At 38.8% G+C, this 17,751-nt stretch overlaps 2 protein-coding genes across 2 annotated transcripts in view; both read left to right on the plus strand.

The window, feature by feature from the left end:
• LOC125376068 (multiple epidermal growth factor-like domains protein 10) overlaps positions 1 to 17,751 on the plus strand; it is an 86,830-nt gene that overhangs the window by 29,803 nt on the left and 39,276 nt on the right. The window lies entirely within an intron of this gene.
• Positions 459 to 15,794, plus strand: LOC124125204 (multiple epidermal growth factor-like domains protein 10). Its single transcript, XM_046488480.2, has 10 exons — positions 459 to 563; positions 2,682 to 2,822; positions 5,830 to 6,039; positions 6,481 to 6,675; positions 7,118 to 7,249; positions 8,490 to 8,636; positions 9,341 to 9,484; positions 11,685 to 11,822; positions 13,518 to 13,647; positions 13,833 to 15,794. The coding sequence occupies exons 1-10, from the start codon at positions 497 to 499 to the stop codon at positions 14,134 to 14,136; spliced, it is 1,608 nt and encodes a 535-aa protein (XP_046344436.1). The 5' UTR covers positions 459 to 496; the 3' UTR covers positions 14,137 to 15,794.

Consider the following 17,751-nt stretch of genomic DNA (forward strand, 5'->3'; position numbering starts at 1 on the left):
GCCTTTGACCTTCCTGGTTGCAATACATAACTTGCTGGTGGTTATGGGACACGGTAAACACTAACGAACCATTTACACTCCTCATATTACGGAGCCACATTCTACCTTCTACCCTGGCACCAAATCATAACATACCACCGGAAAATGTTACTGGGCCACAAATGCGTGCACCATGTCAACGTCATGTATTACGATTTCCTTGAACTTAAGATATGTTTTGAAAGGTGAAAACCACTGGCCACCAAACATTTATTTTGTCTTAAGTGTTGACAGAAAACAAACTCAGTATTTGTTCATATTAATATGAACTGAGCTTTCACTGCGTTTCCTCGCATGGTTAATTACAAAGGAATACGTGCATGTCAAATTTGTTTACAATGTATGTAAGCAGCTTTCCACGTTTTCCCGATCACAAGTGTACATTTACTCATGCAGCAGTACATGCAGGTGTCCCTAGCTAATAAGTCAAGCAGAAACAACTTCCTGGTTAGCAAACATGGCGGGTATGTGGACACTGACTGCCAGCGTGATGTTGTCAGCCTGTTGGATAAAGCTTGTAACAGGTAAATTGTCAGTGTTTGTTTGACATTCTAGAAGTTCATGGGTAAATAAGATAAACATAAAGCTTTGTGGATGACGACTTCTTGTTTGTTGCATATCTTCACGTTTCCATGTAGATTCTTACAAATAAATCAGAATTGTTTATCCATAACGCTGTACGTTTTCACAGGTAAGTTCTCCTTACTTTACCTACAGTGTATTATATGATGACACGTTCACCCTTACCTCATTGTAACAGTGTTACCGAGGCCAGTGTCAGTTAGACACCATCGAGCAAGTATGACCCAGTTAACATTGTGCCTAAAATAACTTTGAAAAGGAATATTGCTTGAGCACAGCGTAATGCAACGAGTCATCTCTTTTGATGAAGCCACCTTGCAACTCTAAACCTGATTTGTAAGTGAGTGTCTATAATAATTGACGCCTCTGTCGTGTAGTGGATACAGCGTCTCCATGGAGAGCGGAAGGTCGGGGTTTCTTCCCTTGGCGAGTTAATACCAAGACATTGCTATATACATATAGTACTTGTTATGATATCATGATATGGTTGCCCTTGGTATTGCACTGCCACTCCGCCTGAAGAACTCTCCCAAGCTGTGCCATGTTGGCGTTGCTGGGTCCCTGACCTCCACTCTCCGCCCGAGACTATCCCACAGATGCTCTATTAGGGACAAGGAATGTAGCGGGCAAGTCGAATGTGCTTTTGCCTTTTCGTCGGAGATAATCGGTGACGACCTGGGTACGATGTGAACTGGCATTGTCATTTTGCAGTTCAAAATTTCCGCCGATAATTCTAGTGAATGGAAGAACGACGCAAAATGTTGTCAACAGATCTCTGATCATTCAAAAGGTCCACTCACAATAACCAAATCCCTGTGCCTGTCATGTGTGATACCGTCCCTCATCATGACACCACCGCCCCCACATCGATCATGGTCACGAATTGTTGCCCTGGCATACAGCTCGAGGCTGCGTCACCAACAACTTTTTCTGCCATCTGTGGCAATCCTTCGTCTGTAAATATGGTGCAACGCCATTGGTGCAACGCCCGTCCATGGTTTTGTCTACTCCACCCCAATCTTTGCCGACTTTTCTATGGTGTTTGGGCTTTCTGGCGGGCTGGTTTTTAACGGTAGATGTTGAAATTTGCCTTCCTGTCATTGTACGGAATTCTCTACTGACAACAGGAGTAGATTTTAATCTACTGCGTAGTGCAATTAATGTATTGTCGAGGTGTCGTTGTTTAGGCCTGCCACGCCCAGGTCTCATTATTCCGCACCAACCCGTTTAACGATAATTGTTCCATAGTCCAGTAATTACACATTTTGATTTGCCAAACATTCTGTGAACTTGATATATTGACGTCAACCATCTGCCGTACCAAGAGTACGCCATGGTGTATGTTGATTGGGATGCTGTCACAGGTGCGTTTTAATTAAAGTGTGCTCAGCTCAAGTTCATTAGTGATTGTGAGTTCACGTGCTGTTCATGCAAGATGTGAAATTTCATTGTGACGAGGTATTATAAATGTACACCTCAACGACAGCTACATTTAAATCATTAGTTCCTTAGTGTTTGTCGGTAGTAGATGAATAGTGGATAGCGCAGAGCATTTGTTTAACAATGCAGCCATCTATATTTCAGTTGTATGACGACTACTATACCTGCCACTGGGCACGATGACACCGAATATAGGTAATTCGCGTCACAGTCGCATATATGTATAGATAAGCCTCAAATTTGACCCTAACATTTCAAATACACGCTTGATTCATATCGTGTCATCTACATAAACAACCTGTAAAGATTGGAATAACCTATAATTATGTACATATCATAATCGCACTCTGACTGATCAGGACCAAGTAGTTTCCGAGGTAATGGTGTAATCATTCGTAAACTAGCATTTGTTGGTGACGACTAAGACGGAATAGTTTAAACTTGACTTGGAGCATATTGACTCAGAAACCAGTGTACAAAATATCAGGTTGGACTATTGCTTATGTTAACTAAAGGGTAGAGTAACTGTTCTTCAATCTGGACAAAAATATTGTCCATTGAAGGCACCTCTGTTGGAAGTGTTTAAACAATTCCTGTCATTGTTTAAATGATATCCACAGGTACATGCCCCCTAGGACAGTTTGGTGATTCCTGCACCTACCCCTGTCACTGTGGAGATTCCTGTGACCAGACAACAGGAGCTTGTGGAGGAGACTGTGATGCTGGTTGGGTTGGAGGAGAAAGAACTAACTGCCAGAAAGGTGGGGTGTTGATTTAGGAGATTAACTTACATGAAGTCGATACCTTTATTATCCTTCAAACCGAAAATATAAGATTTGTCTCCGATGTTCATAGAGAAAATGTAGTTTACTCTGTGGTTATCATAAAAGTTGTGAGTGATGGTTGGCTGAGTCTTATATTTCCAGTAGTTGGAATTGTCGAAGCCACGTAAGTTTATTTTCAGATAATCAAATGATCACTTGCTCCTTAAAACCCATCATTATGTACTACATACCAAGTTTAAAAGGAGTGTGGTTTTATAAAGGGAAGGTAAAGGGAATCAGATGTTTTCTGTAAAAACACATACCTATTTAGGTAAATTTTCTCTTGTACTTGTACTTAATGAATAAATGCATTGGATATTAGTTAGAGATAAACGAGCTCTCATGAAAGTAACTGTCAAATCAAGCAAACATGACCTGGTCGACACTGTTGTATGTTCAAAAATATTTGATACACAAATACAGCCAATTCTGTTAACTGGTTCTGAAGTCTACAAAGATATGACAAGATAGAATATGTACATTTAATGGCATGTACGAAAGTTGTAAAAGTTGGACTCAAGACACCAAATGTTATTGCCTCTGGTGAATGTGGTCGTTACCCTTTGATAGAGATGCATGATGGTAGGGTACCGTAAAAAGCCTTCAGTATGTTTTTTATGTTATGATAATTCTGGATATAATAAATATATGTCACATATTCGATCTTTGTTGGTGATAAGTAGCTTTTCTTAAGATATTTAACAATGACCAAATACATATGTATTTTCAGTCCGGGAATATCACCTTGAACAATGGCTCCAGATTTAGCCTGTATATGGAGTTAGAGCCTGATATATATATATCTGTAATCTCAGACAAGAAACATTGTAAGATGATTATTAGACGACAAAATTGATATTGTCTGGAAATTGTGAAATAATGCTAAACAACACATGTAAATTAGTTTCGCAAAGCTAAACTGAGCAAAAGATATTTATTTATTTACCATGATGAGTAAAAGTTTGTATATATCTATACAAATGTCATGTGTATGGACCAGTGGCCTTCATAAGACTTTTCTCAATATTTAATAAACTACCAATCTGATTTAAGGAAGAACTGCTTTCAAATAAATTATCCCTTTGCATTAATACAGTCATTATCAAAATCATTGGCTAACCTAAATTCTAACTTAACACTGAATAATGTTTAACGTCAAACTGATTAAAAAGGTAATGGAAGTAAGTCAAGTTGAGACACGTCGATGTTCGGGATGGCGTGATAGGCATTCTGAATTACTGTATCTTCTGGATACTTCAACACTGTGATTTAAATAAGACATTTGAGAAATAGGGTAGTTCAGTGTTTTTCTCACTATTTCTATGATCTGTCACGGAAGATGTCATGTTAATTTCCAAGAAATAACTTGGTTGAGCCCAAGCAGTGCAAATGCAGGAGGTTGCAATGAAATTAAGTATATATCTATGCATAGGTTAGACCACGAGGACAAAGTGTCTAGTCGTTGAAATGGTTAATTCAACCACGAGGCACGTGAACTTGAGAGATTACATTTTCATGTTTGTCGCTGCCCCTTTTCGGGCACGTCCGAAGTAAGCTGGCCTATTTGCCCATGTGTTAGTACGCGTTCCAAGAAAGCACCGTCTTCAAAATATTCGTGTCCTTATCGTGGAAAGTAGGTAAACCTACTGCATTTTTAATTTGAGATAGTCTTATTGTGGACCAGATAACAGATACCTCTTATTCTAATTCGAACCCACTGATCAATCATCCTCCAGTGTTATGCAAAGTCATTTCTGGATTCATGCGTGGTTGAGGTTTTACTGTCATTATTATTTAATGTATATATTACAAATACTACTACATGGGGAACAAAATGCATACTGAGATACACACACAATACAAAACATGGTCATACCTACACGATGTGGGAAATAGAATATAAGTTGTTGATGCAAGAGAATAACCATCCTAGGTTTTCTGCCGAAACATATTCCACTTGGCGTAAAAGCTGTGGAAGATGTGATTGTCTTGCAATGCAGAGTGGTAACATATACAGAAACAAGCATGTGATATAAATATAGATATAAATTAAATGCATGGAGCAAATATGAATGATAATCCCCATAAAAACTTGTATGAATAATGATAGCTACTGATTTATTTATGAATTACAAAATCAGTGTTTTCAAGTTAATCTAGACTTCATGATCCAATAAACCATATGAAATGTTTGTTGGTGACAGATTCTGTACGTTTATTCTGAAAGCAGGGTTTTGTAAATATTCTGGGAAAGCTCAATACTTACTGTTTTTACTATGACTCCAGACTCCAGTATTTAAATAATGAAGTGAAATATCTAATGCCGTTCCATATTTTTATGGCAAGAGTCATTCTGCCAGTCTACGTGTATATCCGATCACTTATCCCCTCTCCAGATGGTGTCTGGTACTTTTCGATAACAACCTTTTTATTAAAACAAAAAACCCAACATTTCCATAAGTCCATTATATGATTCTGACTATATCATAATTATGTGTTTATGAATCACTATTAAGTAGCGATCATATACGGTGTTTCCAAAAAGGTGAGCATATCCTGCCGAACCGGAGGCACCCGTCACAAACACATGCAGAGGCAAGTGAAATGTTCATCTTAACATGTACAGATAGGGAATGGCATCAGACATAATTCTTTGTCACTGATGCGTCAAATTTGGAAACATCCTCCACTTGTGTAGTACCAAAACACTTTTTGAAAGCCTTTACAAATGCCTTGAATGTTATAACCCTGATCAAACAACGGTTGTGCACAAGTCGTACGACGCTCTTGGAAATAATACAATTAATGTTTCAATTGATATACAGTTTACCTGGTGATTCTGAAAGAGTATTTGTGGCTTTTGTTTTGTTAATGACTATTTGCTACATTATTTAGCTCATCACTGGAATACCTTTCCATCTTTGATATGTATATTTCTAAACAGAAAACGTTGCCTACAGAAGACATGCCTACTCCCCAACTCCCCTTTACAACACTGCGTGGTCTGCAGACAAAGTGGTAGATGGGAACCGGGCTCAGAGTGTGTGGAGTGGATCCTGTTTCAACTCTGCTGACAACGTATGGAGCTTGTGGACAGTGGACCTTGGACAGCAGTACAGACTACATGACGTCAGGATTTACCATCCACTTCAGAGTATGGATTCAATGTCATTTAAGACATCTAATTTATATCCAGATAATGTTTGCCCATATTGTGACATGTTGCGATAAATCCAATGTGCTATCGTCGAATTTCTTTTAGGGCACTAATGAAAGCCCTGTAGAAATCTTTTTGAAATACTGACGTTGCAGAGAGTGTGTGGATTGATCAGTTTGAATAACAGTTGTTCATCACAGGTAGATGTCATGAAACTAAAAGCATTTTGAACACCGGATAGTAAAGGGACCATTGTCTAATGAACACTGGCATGTTTGCTTACACACAGTACAAAGACAACAACCGTTTTGTTCGTCCCTGTGTTGTTATTATCATGCAACATCGCTTCTAACACATACAGATACATATAAAGTGAGTTTTAATATTAGATAGCCTATCTATCTACTGAACATTGTATTTACAGTAAAACCTTTTCAGATCCAGATAGAATCCTTCCCATTGTACTCTACCTGAGTAACACCAGCACCTCACTCGGCGTCCCATGCTACACCTTCCCCTCCGACACCGATGTCACAGGCAACAGCATCTACAACGTTACATGCGATGACAGAGGGCGATACTTCACCATCACTAACACCACATTCCTCAGTCTTTGTGAAGTCGAAATATATGGTATGATTTCATGCTGATTTCATTCTGTCTGCGTGGATATCACATTCGGAATGAGTATGTGTTAACAGAGAGCAAATTTCAGACATGTTTACTTGAATTATTACAAGTTCTTATTAAAAATCTACAATTCGATTTTTGCAAACTGTTCGTACATATATGCATATCGTAGCTTTATAATTTGTGGCTAGGGATCAAAACATACCTAGCTGCTCACGTAAAAGGACCACGTGAGGAAAACGAACACTGAACAGATACACACAGAAAGCAACACGAAATAAGCAGCAAACAATAATAATGTAATTGTGCTACATGTTTAATGGTACAGTTTCATTGTAAATGTGGGCAATATGTGCAATGATAGCGTAATTCATCAGTAGAATTGTGTGCGACCTGATAATTTCGAATTGACTAAATTATCAGTTTTTTGGCATTCCGTCCTAAGTTTGCAGTCCACGTCTGTATGGCCAAAACTGTAATCAATCCTGTCACTGTGCTGAAGAGGTCTGTCACCCTGTCAGTGGGGTGTGTCCTGGAGACTGTAGACCAGGATGGCAGGGAGACAGGTGTGATACAGGTGAGGGGATTTAGTCTGTTGTGTGTGTCCTGGAGACTGACGACGGAGGTGGCAGGGGACAGGCTCGATGCAGGTGAGGAGATTCAGCCAATGGTGTGTGTCCTGGAGAATGTAGATCACGGTGTCAGGGGAGACAGAGGTGACATAGGTGATGAGATTCAGTCAGTGATGTGTCTCATGGAGACTGTATACCAGGGTGACAAAGAGTCAGGTGAGATACAGATGATGAGATTAAGTCAGTGTTGTGTGTCCTGAAGACTGTAGACCAGGTTGGCAGGGAGACAAGTCAGCTTAATGTAAAGCTATGGTGTATCATAATCGGGATGAGCCAGGATTCGAACATACAACCATAGGTTTCTGGCGTGACTGAGGGTCGCAAGTCTACACAGCGAAATACGGCACATTAGACGACTGGGCCACCCGTGCCCTAGATTTGGATAAGAACATCAACTGGAGCTTCAGGTATATCGATCAATAATGGTCAAATGACGCATCTGAGATAGAAATAAGAAAGATCAGTGGAACAACCTAATCTGTTTCATATTTAGATATAGGCAAAAAGACCCTGACTGACAAAATAATATCCACCAGATTGCTAGCCAAGGATGGCTTTAACTTTCCATTTATGTGTTCACCCTCTCGCCAGCACCTGGTACCCTCACTATTTGACAGCGATTAATCAACAAAGGCATATGATGTAATCGATTCTGCTTTTGGCAGAGATATAATATGATTATGGAAATGATTTTGTTGCTTTTAATTAATTACAGCGTCGAGTCACTAACTGTTTCAATATGACCTGAACCTTTTTGCAATGTGAATTCATTATTATCCTGACGTCATCAATGGTGTTTTATTATGTCAGCAAGATTGTAGAGTGCGTAACATCAATGGGACACGCGTAGGTCTTATGCAATATTATCTTACAAGCAGTCGTAGAATATATAGCAGATTTCCTCTACCGTGATAAATAACTGTCTCGATGAGTTACTAATTACAAAATAACTTATATGCAAAAGTACATGAATTGTGGTTGTGGAGTTTGATAGGTTGTGTTGTTGTACTATGATACACACATGACACTGGCAACTACTTACACATTTTCACGTACTACACTTGAATCACTTGAATTCCTAGTGATCCATTTGTAATAACTGGAATATAGGCAAACCATATAATAACTAATCCCCGAAAAGAACATTTTGATTCAGTAATACTCACGTTTTTGTTTTTCCTGTAGAATGTGAAGCTGATCACTATGGAGTCAACTGTGTGAACATATGTAGTGACAGGAAGTGTTCTTATGTCAACTCGTTATGTGATCGATACACTGGGTCATGTGACACGGCATGTCTCGCTGGTTGGAGAGGAGTGGACTGTACAGAAGGTGCTGGCTGACATTTAATTCAAAGCAGAGTTGGAATATGGAATTTGGAATATCTTCTAATCAACATCTTGTATTAGTCTATGAAATGAACTGTCATGTTGTATCAAACTGTGATATGTTACAAGTTACTTTAAACTGCCTCCGTTGTCTAATGGACACTGATTCTATGCAGTGTGCGATTCGATCCCCTCCCCGCTATATACCCCAAAAACGTTCAAAGATGGTACTTGCTTTTACCATGTCATAGGTAGGTCATTAAAAGACATACATCTTTTTTGTACCTGTAAGATTGCTGATGCGACTTAACATCTCAAATCACCCACTCACACTTTCAATATCAAGTGGAATTATGCCCCAGAGAAATGCATATATACATTAATCAGTGTTTGATCTGCACAGCATGCGGACTAATTTGATATGAGAGCGAACATGTAACCGTGAAGAGATATGTAATTACTCACGTCATCATTTCCCATTAGCAAAGTCACAACTCTATGCTAATTTGAGTCGGTTCATTGTATGTTGGATGTATTCTCACTTTATGTATATGAGGCCTATTTCGAAGTGGGTATGATCATTTCCCCGTAAGCACCAAACGTGAGATGATGAGTCAGTTTCCCGTTAATGTCACACCCCATGTCCAAAGTAGAGTCGCTGTCGTTGATATCTGGATTCATACAAATAACACTGTTTTTCATTCACAGAATGTAACAACGGTACCTTTGGGCAGAACTGCAGTAAGACTTGCTCAAAAAGGAAATGTGAAGGCGATTCGCCGTGTGACCATGTTATCGGAAAATGCATTTCTGCATGCGTATCTGGATGGATGGGTGAAGATTGCAATGAGGGTAACGGCATCATTCAGTAGCCTTACATATATAAACAGCTTATAGATACACATCTTGTGTTGCATTATTGCGGTGAACAATGTTGCTGATTTCGTATTATTGTCTACGATGGTTTGTGTTTAATGATTAAAAAGGCAGTCTGTCAAGTTATTTTTTTACGTATTTCTTTAAATGACTTGACTTCAATAGATTGTTGCGTTTATGGAGTTATAAGTGTAAAACGGAGTGCACACAACAATAATCTCCTTGCAAAACCCCACTGATTACACCTCCACCTGAGCACACGAGTTAAAGATTGGCTCCATAAAAGTAATTACTTTTTTCCTTCAACAATTGTTTTGTAATGTTTGGAATTGAAATATGAAATTAGCTGAAATCAGATTGAATAAAACGAGTTCAAATGTCACCCTGGAAAGCTTTTTTGAACAAATGTGTCTTGAGTTTTGCTTTGAATGTCTGAAATGTTGGGAAAAGTATAATCTCAATTTGAAGATCATTCCATCACTTTGGGGTAGCCACAATGAAGGTCTTTAGTCCATAGCTGGAAAGTCTATGCTGAGGAACAGATAGCAGGTGTTGACTTGCTGATCGAAGAGTTCTTGGTGGATTATGACGCTGGTGCAGAGTGGAGAGATAAGCTGGAGCCTGGTTGTTGACATACTTGCAAGTCAAAGACAGCATTTTGTATGTGATCCTTGACTCAACCGGAAGCCAGTGTGGATGCTTGAGGACAGGAGTGATGTGTGACGTACGTGATGGCCTTGTCACAATCCTGGCCGCCGTGTTCTGCACTAACTGGAGACGGTCTAGCTTTTGTTTTTGCAGCCCCGCACAACAAGCTGTTTCCATAGTCTAGCCGAGAAAACACCAAAGACTGAATCAGATTCTTAGCCGCTTCTGTGGTGATGGTGTGCCTTATCTGACCAATGCTTCTTAAGTGATCTGCAAAGCTGGTTAACTTGGGCATCAAGGGTGAGGTTTGAGTCAATGATCATACCTAGACTTTTCACTTTGTCCATGAAGTCAATCTGCGATTGTCGAGGTGGTAAAGGTAGTCTCTGGTACACTGCAAAGTTGATGTTTGGTTCCAGCTAGTATGGATTCGGTTTTGTCGTCTTTTAACTTAGGCCTCCTTGATGACATCCACGACTTAATGTCAGTAGAGCACGCATTAATACGACCCAGTGATACTGATGTTTCGTCTGCAAATGTCTGCTGTTTCAATCCATGATTCTGTACCACCTTCTGTAGACTGTTTGTGTCATAGGCGAACTCCACACTCCATGTAGAAAGTATCAGACTTCTGCTTGTCAATGATGACTGCTTGGCCTCTACCTGACAGATAGGACCTAATCAGCCTTAAAGCTTCACGGCAACACCAATATGTAAATCATGAGCCATTACTTCATACAATCGTGCATGGTCAACCGTATCGAAAGTAGCCAATAAATCTAAAAGAACAAGGACAGCAACATTTCCACTATCTACAACACTTCTGGGGTAATTGAGGATATACAACATCACTGTGATTAGCCCGATATGAGGACTAAAAGTCGCTCAATAAAGAGTTATCAGTTAAGTGTGATTCAAGGCCTTAATCCACAGCTTTCTCAATTAGTTTGGAAACAAATGATATGTTTGACACTGGTCTAACGTTTTTCAACTGATTAGGATCCTTTTCTTGAGGAGTGGTTTGATGACAGCATGCTTTAGGTTATCTGGAAAAATCCCTGAAGCAAGATAACTGCTCACCAGTTGTGTAACGATTGGCATCAGAACATCCAAAAGATCCAAAAATAGTTGCGTTGGTACAGGATCTATTGGACATGTGGTCTTCTTAGATTTCTTTATGAGCAATTCAATTTATGCTTCACTAAAGGGTTTGAACTGAGTGAGAACTTCACAGTCTGTCACATGATCATGAGTCATATTGACCATTTCATCCGAGAGAGGGAAGGTGTTCCTGATCTTGGTAACAAAGAGGACCAGATGGAAAATGTCCCACGTGTATCCTCCTTCCTAGATTTTAAAGAACGTTCATGTAACAATGTCAATACATATATCGTTGCGCAAGATGTGTGTGAATCTTGTGTGTGCTGAATGGATGCACGGGCATCTTTAAACATCTAAACACAAATCTAACAAAACGAAGTATTTATCTCCTAAGTGTTAATCACGTGATTTGCTTTTGTGTTATTAGCCTGTGACAGCCAGCACTACGGGCCTAACTGTATCAAGACGTGCGCCTCCCGACACTGTGTGGGCAATTCTTCCTGTAACTCAGCAGGGCACTGTGACTGTGGGTGTGAGACAGGGTGGACAGGAGCGGACTGTACAGGTAATGATGTTATGTCACTAGGTAGGCAGTGAGTAGCGGACGAGGAAGTGGATGTACGTCTACGGTAATAAAGTAATGTATTATGTGCAACGATAATTTGTAAAACAAAGTAATGCAACATCAAATTGAAAGCTAAAGTAGTCGATCAGTTGATGGAAATTCGAAAGATTATATCCATTTGCGATAATAAAGTCACATTGGCATCAAGACTTTACTGTTTCCTTACAGAAAAACGTAAATCAGTCTAATACTATCAATGATACAAAAATACTAAACTGTTGATAAGGTGAGCAGTGACTTTGGTGTTTGCCAAAATATAAAACACATCGATCTCCATCTTTTTCATTGGGAAAGATAGAAAATTAAATTCTGACAATATGTCCTCAATACTTCATACTAATTCAGTTGTGATAAACACGATGTGTTATGAAAGCCGTACGTGTTTGAAATGTAAAACAGATACAGTCTTATGTTGTACACTTTCGCATTTATCTCTTCTTTTAAGAATTCTGATCGTCTATTCATTGTGTACACTGTCTCAAATATCAATATGCCTGGGAAGACAATCATGCAAGAACTGTGAAATTTGATACACTCTAATATACTGTCATGGGGTTGCTGTTCAGGGGGTGTTGTTGCATTAGAATGTATTTGGGTGGTCATGTTCTGACAACCTATGGGTGTACAAATGGGACAGACCAGTCTTACCTCATGGCTGTGTAACTGCATTAAGTTCTTATACTCGTGTGTGTAATACATCGTTAAGGTATATTTATTCACTTCATTTCAAAAACATACTTCATAGTCATGGCATGGCAATGCATCGACTTTTACATTTGTGGGATAACTCACATCACAATAGTGAATGTTTCCTGGAACGTGGGCTATACTTTAGTTGTCTTATCAAAACTATTTGTTTTGGGAATAGGATTCACATTGAGTAAACATCTGTAAGTTTATCTTCGACTTGTAATTGCTGCTTATTATTTAATACGGGTTATTCACTATACTTATTGTTAAGAAGACATGGATAATTCTGGACACAATGATATTATATAATCATCTTTGTCACAATGTGTTTTACAGATATTGTGCAGTTTTCTATATAATAATATCCCAATACAAAGTTGAATTTCTATTTGGACAAAAAAGAATTCTTTCTAAATTTGCCATAAGTGTGTTAATCAAATCGTGTTACATCCAGTCATATCAGAAACAATGTTAGGCACGTGTTAAACACCATGGCAAATGATGTAGCTGTTATTTCTGTATAGTTGTTTTTTTTTTATGCTTCCATCATCATTCCTATCTGGGATCCTATTGGACACCCTCCGTGGTCACACACACACACGCACGCACGCACGCACACACACACACACACACACACACACGCGCGCGCGCGCGCACACACACACAGAGTCATATTCATTGAACTATACATTGACCATGTAGCGATTGGTACATATTCATAACTTAACATCAATCCGTTTTAAATGTATGCAAGCAGGCGGTTTTTATAAACCATAAAATCTGAAATGCCACAAGACCAATACAAGGTTGGGGAGCTGACACAAAATAGTTTAGACATAGGAACACGTTTGTACTTATTGACAATGGTTGTTCTCGATACTTTTGCTAAATATGCATTTTAGATGCATAAACATTATTGAGTGACCTTTTCCTTTATGTATTCAGAAGGAGCAAGGTCTGTACAAGCCGCCGGATCTAACCCTAGCCAGTTGGCTGTCGCAGTGGTTCTTGCATTCGTGGCTGGTGTTGCAGTAGGTGTCATCGTCAGTGCTATTGTCTGGAGGAGAAGGAATAGGTAAATGAGTCACTCTAGTCACAATATATATTTCCAAGAAATATAAAAAAATGTCAAAAAGTAATATGTTTCTTCAGTTCAAAGATAGGATCATACCTGACATGAACATGACGTCATTTTGGATACTGCATCTATGTCTTTCAAATACTTGTTTACATCAAGCTCAGAATGTCCTTACATTGTAGACGCCTACACAAGACATCGCGCACAACCAATGTACCCAACGCTCAAACTGAAAGATCACAGACCAGTGATGACGTTGGCTCAGGAATTAGAACATACGACGGCCTCGGTGCAGTCTCATATGACGCCAAAATGCAAGGAGGGACTTATTCCACCATTAAGTCTGAAAAAACAGATTTAGGAACTGGTGCCAATGTTCTGACATGTGACGTGTCCGACACTATCGGAACAGGGACGTATGAAACCCTTGACGACACGTCACGTGGAACGGATGGTGAATACAGTGAGATAGGGAAACCTAAGTGACTTTCTAGTGACAAACTGACTGTTTAAATAAAATGATATATGGGTACTCTAAGATATATTTCTGTTTTTGTGGGTTTAAAATTCAGTTTTTGCTGAATATGTAAAACCTATTTCAAGTTATATGCTTAGACAAAAGTAATACCAGTGTTACATATTTTTTCAGGCATGTCAAATACCTCATGCTATGCTGATAGGAAAAAGTCAAAAGTTATTATATCATAAATTACCTCCTATTGTGACAAGGGAAGCTTTGTTGATAAGTAATAAAGTTCATATTGAATTATCGCCGTTTGTTACCAGGGGCGCATTAAAATTGTCTAGCAATTATTATCTCCCTTTGGCGCTACAGATTTACAAACATATTTGTGCATTCTTTTTGTTTATTTGTATTTAGGTTGTTGTATTTTCTTATCAACTTATTTTGTATATGATACTCGGCTATGTTGTGCATACTACGCAAACCACTTTTCACATTTTGTAAACCTAGGTAAACCCAGAGTAGTAGCATGAGTAATGGGTCATTCTATACGTAGCCTCCAGCCCTGCTTGTAATCTCTATGCTGTAGGAGCTTTTGGTGTCATTAATATTTCATGACTATGATAGTTATATGTTTGTTATTGTGTTTTCACACACCGTTTCAACATCATTAGACCGGTTCACCGGCCAAGCCGTAGTCACAACATAAGAGTATCTAATTTTATTAACCTACCTGTCATGTTATTCATTTATTGAATCTATCATAATTTAACAATGTCTGAAATATATATTCTATTTCAAATTATTATTTTTTATCGATAAATATAATACTCTATTTCCCCCACACGTTTCTGAAAAAATATTCTCGGACACACACTTCGACAACGGGTCCACATCGAACATGTCAAAGAGTAAAATAAGGACGTTTGCAGCAAATATTTTAATATATTATACAAAGTAACAAACACACGAGGACGGTACTATCGCTATAATTTGACTGACAACGAACATTGTAGCACATTTCGCCAAGAAATAATTATCCAATAAAATCGGATGTTACAGCTACGTAAAGCCTTGGGTTACTATCGTGTAGATGAAAAATAAGCTTTCTAATGATGTGTCACATGGCAGTCTTCGACGCACGTGTTATTCATACGAAGTTACGGAAACGGAGGTATTTCTTCATGTTATTGTTATCTGGACGTTATGAATGTGTTAGTTTACATTTTTTGTTGCAACATTGTTTGAATAATGTGATAAACATAACTTCCTATTTATAAACAGTAGTAGGATTCAGACCTTTCAAATGGTGTATGACATGTAGTAGCAAAGATGTTTTACAAGGAGATATTTTCCTTGATAAATGTTGGTTTCATCTGTCACACAAGAATCTCTGGGAGCTCGGTGTCAAAGCAGTAAAAGTTTCTGGTTTACTGGTGTTGAAAGAGTTAATGTCACACCGGTGATTTTTGTACTTGAGTTATTTCTATAAACTATGTGTTTTGAAAACATGTGACGACCAGTTAGTCTAGAAATATTTTAAAACCATTACCATACTTATTGTAAAATATATCACTCATAGATTGTATAACTGAACATAGATAACTCTAACCTTTTTTTTTATTTATTGCTTTTTGTGTAGTTAAACATCTTGTAATTATATACGATCACTTGCACTACCTCAATAAACGGAATGATTTCAAAAGTCTGTGCGCACGGTTTCCTTCTCTTTTCAAGGTTCCCATAGTAAACAATTCCGACAACCAAGTGAGGTCTCTACCGATCATTATAAGAAGATGCCTCATGAGTTATCTACCGTTACGAAGTCATTCAAACATCAAGGAAGGCACGATTTCACTATCTACTGAACGTTTTCAAATAAACCAATCTATCTATTCACTGCGATAAACCAGCAAAGTGGGGCGTTTCCTAAAGCTGTTCATCTCGAGTAATGTTGAGAGTGAGAAGCATGATTAACGCACTAACATGAAACCTGTAAAACTTGTATGATTGCATGAGTAGGCGTCTCCACTGAAGTCCAAAACAACCGTGGTTGTGAGTGAGTGAGTGAGTATGGTTTTACGCCGCTTTAAGCAATATTCCAGCAATATCGCGGCGGGGGACACCAGAAATGGGCTTCACACATTGTATCCATGTCGGAAATCGAACCCGGGTTTTCGGCGTGACGAGCGAACGCTTTAACCACTAGACTACCCGACTGCCCCACGTGGTTGTGAGGATGTCCAATGGTAAGATCACGCCATAATGGACGAGTCTGCGAATAATGATAGGAATTTGGATTCAGTCCAGCTACATTCTGTTACTGTATAAAGAGGGCACACTTTATATATGCTTTATTGTCTTCAGAACATTAAGTAACTGCCGTTTAATAGATGTAAGTGTCATTTCCATTTCATTGAAAACGCATTATATTACGAAGACATGATGCTTTCGAAACACTAATTGAGTGTGGGTTTCTTGCTTTGATTGACAGGCTCTCTGAACTTTGTATAAAGCAAATTTGCTTTCCGAAGCTACTGACTCTGGAGGCACGTAGATGTATGTTAAGAACTTTAGCATGCCACGTCTAAACTGTATTGATACGATCAGGAATGTTTAATGATTTCATCAAATGTATCTGTTTTGATTTATTTGATTGTTTTGTTAAAGACCATATCTTTTTTTGTTGCGAATGCAACTAGCGAATAGATAATTAGTAATGAGTCGAAGCATAAACAAAGTCAATCATTAAATAAGTAAGAGCTAGACCTCCAATATGTCAACCCAGGTCGCTTCATATACTAACTTGTTAATTTAAGTATGGTACCAACTAACCTATAATCCTCTATGGGCTTGTAGACTTCCAAATACATTTATTCCGCTTTAAGGGATGTAACTGAAAAGGCAACTGAAGACGTTTTGAGGGAAAGCATATTTGGTCTAAATAAATGTTATTGACATTACCGTAAAACGTTTATTTTCATTCAGTGCTTCACACTAAATGGGTTCATTAAAAACATAATGCACTGCTCTGTTTACGTCCATTACGTCACTTCCTCTTCCAATCTCTCACCATTTATGTCGTAAATCTACTTCTTATGACGTCATCAAACATTCACTCTCGTCATCACGTACGCCATCGTCCATTGCGTTCTGGTAAGAATTTCTCTGCCAAGATGATCCTGTAATGCTCTACTTTCGGCTTTCATTTTCTATTCTTCTCCTTTCGACTCGAGCTTTTCGGCTTCTCTTCACAAATCGTTACTGTTTGTCTTCTAAAGCCGAACGACGCTGAGGATGATGAAGGTTCCCCTGGACTGACAACTGACAGCACAGGTAAGGTACTGCTGCGCAGCTTGCCAGACAAGTCAGGGCTTAAAGCACACGTATTCGTGGTAGTCTGTGCTGGATATAAGATCCCACCACTGCAGACGCAGGTAACTGTGATCCGACGTACATCACACACAGTGACGATGATTCGGACCTTGTTCTCTGGAGAGGGGGTGTTAAAGTGACCATAGTCAGTGTGAATATTCACTTGCAATACATACGCGAGCAGTGATGATAGATTATAATGGATCACCCTGAATGAATTGAGTGATTAAGAATAATAACATTTTACTTTAGGCCAGTGAACA

The sequence above is a fragment of the Haliotis rufescens genome, unplaced genomic scaffold, assembly GCF_023055435.1.
Source record: "Haliotis rufescens isolate VD_foot unplaced genomic scaffold, xgHalRufe1.0.p SCAF_7, whole genome shotgun sequence".
In the NCBI taxonomy this organism is placed as follows: Eukaryota; Metazoa; Mollusca; class Gastropoda; order Lepetellida; family Haliotidae; genus Haliotis; species Haliotis rufescens.

Excerpts from the sequence above, each read along its gene's own strand:
- LOC124125204 (XM_046488480.2), top strand. The coding sequence starts at position 497 with ATGGCGGGTATGTGGACACTGACTGCCAGCGTGATGTTGTCAGCCTGT. Across the intron at positions 7,250-8,489 it reads GGGAGACAGGTGTGATACAG|AATGTGAAGCTGATCACTAT; the intron begins GTGAGGGGATTT and ends TTTTTCCTGTAG. Across the intron at positions 9,485-11,684 it reads GGGTGAAGATTGCAATGAGG|CCTGTGACAGCCAGCACTAC; the intron begins GTAACGGCATCA and ends TTGTGTTATTAG.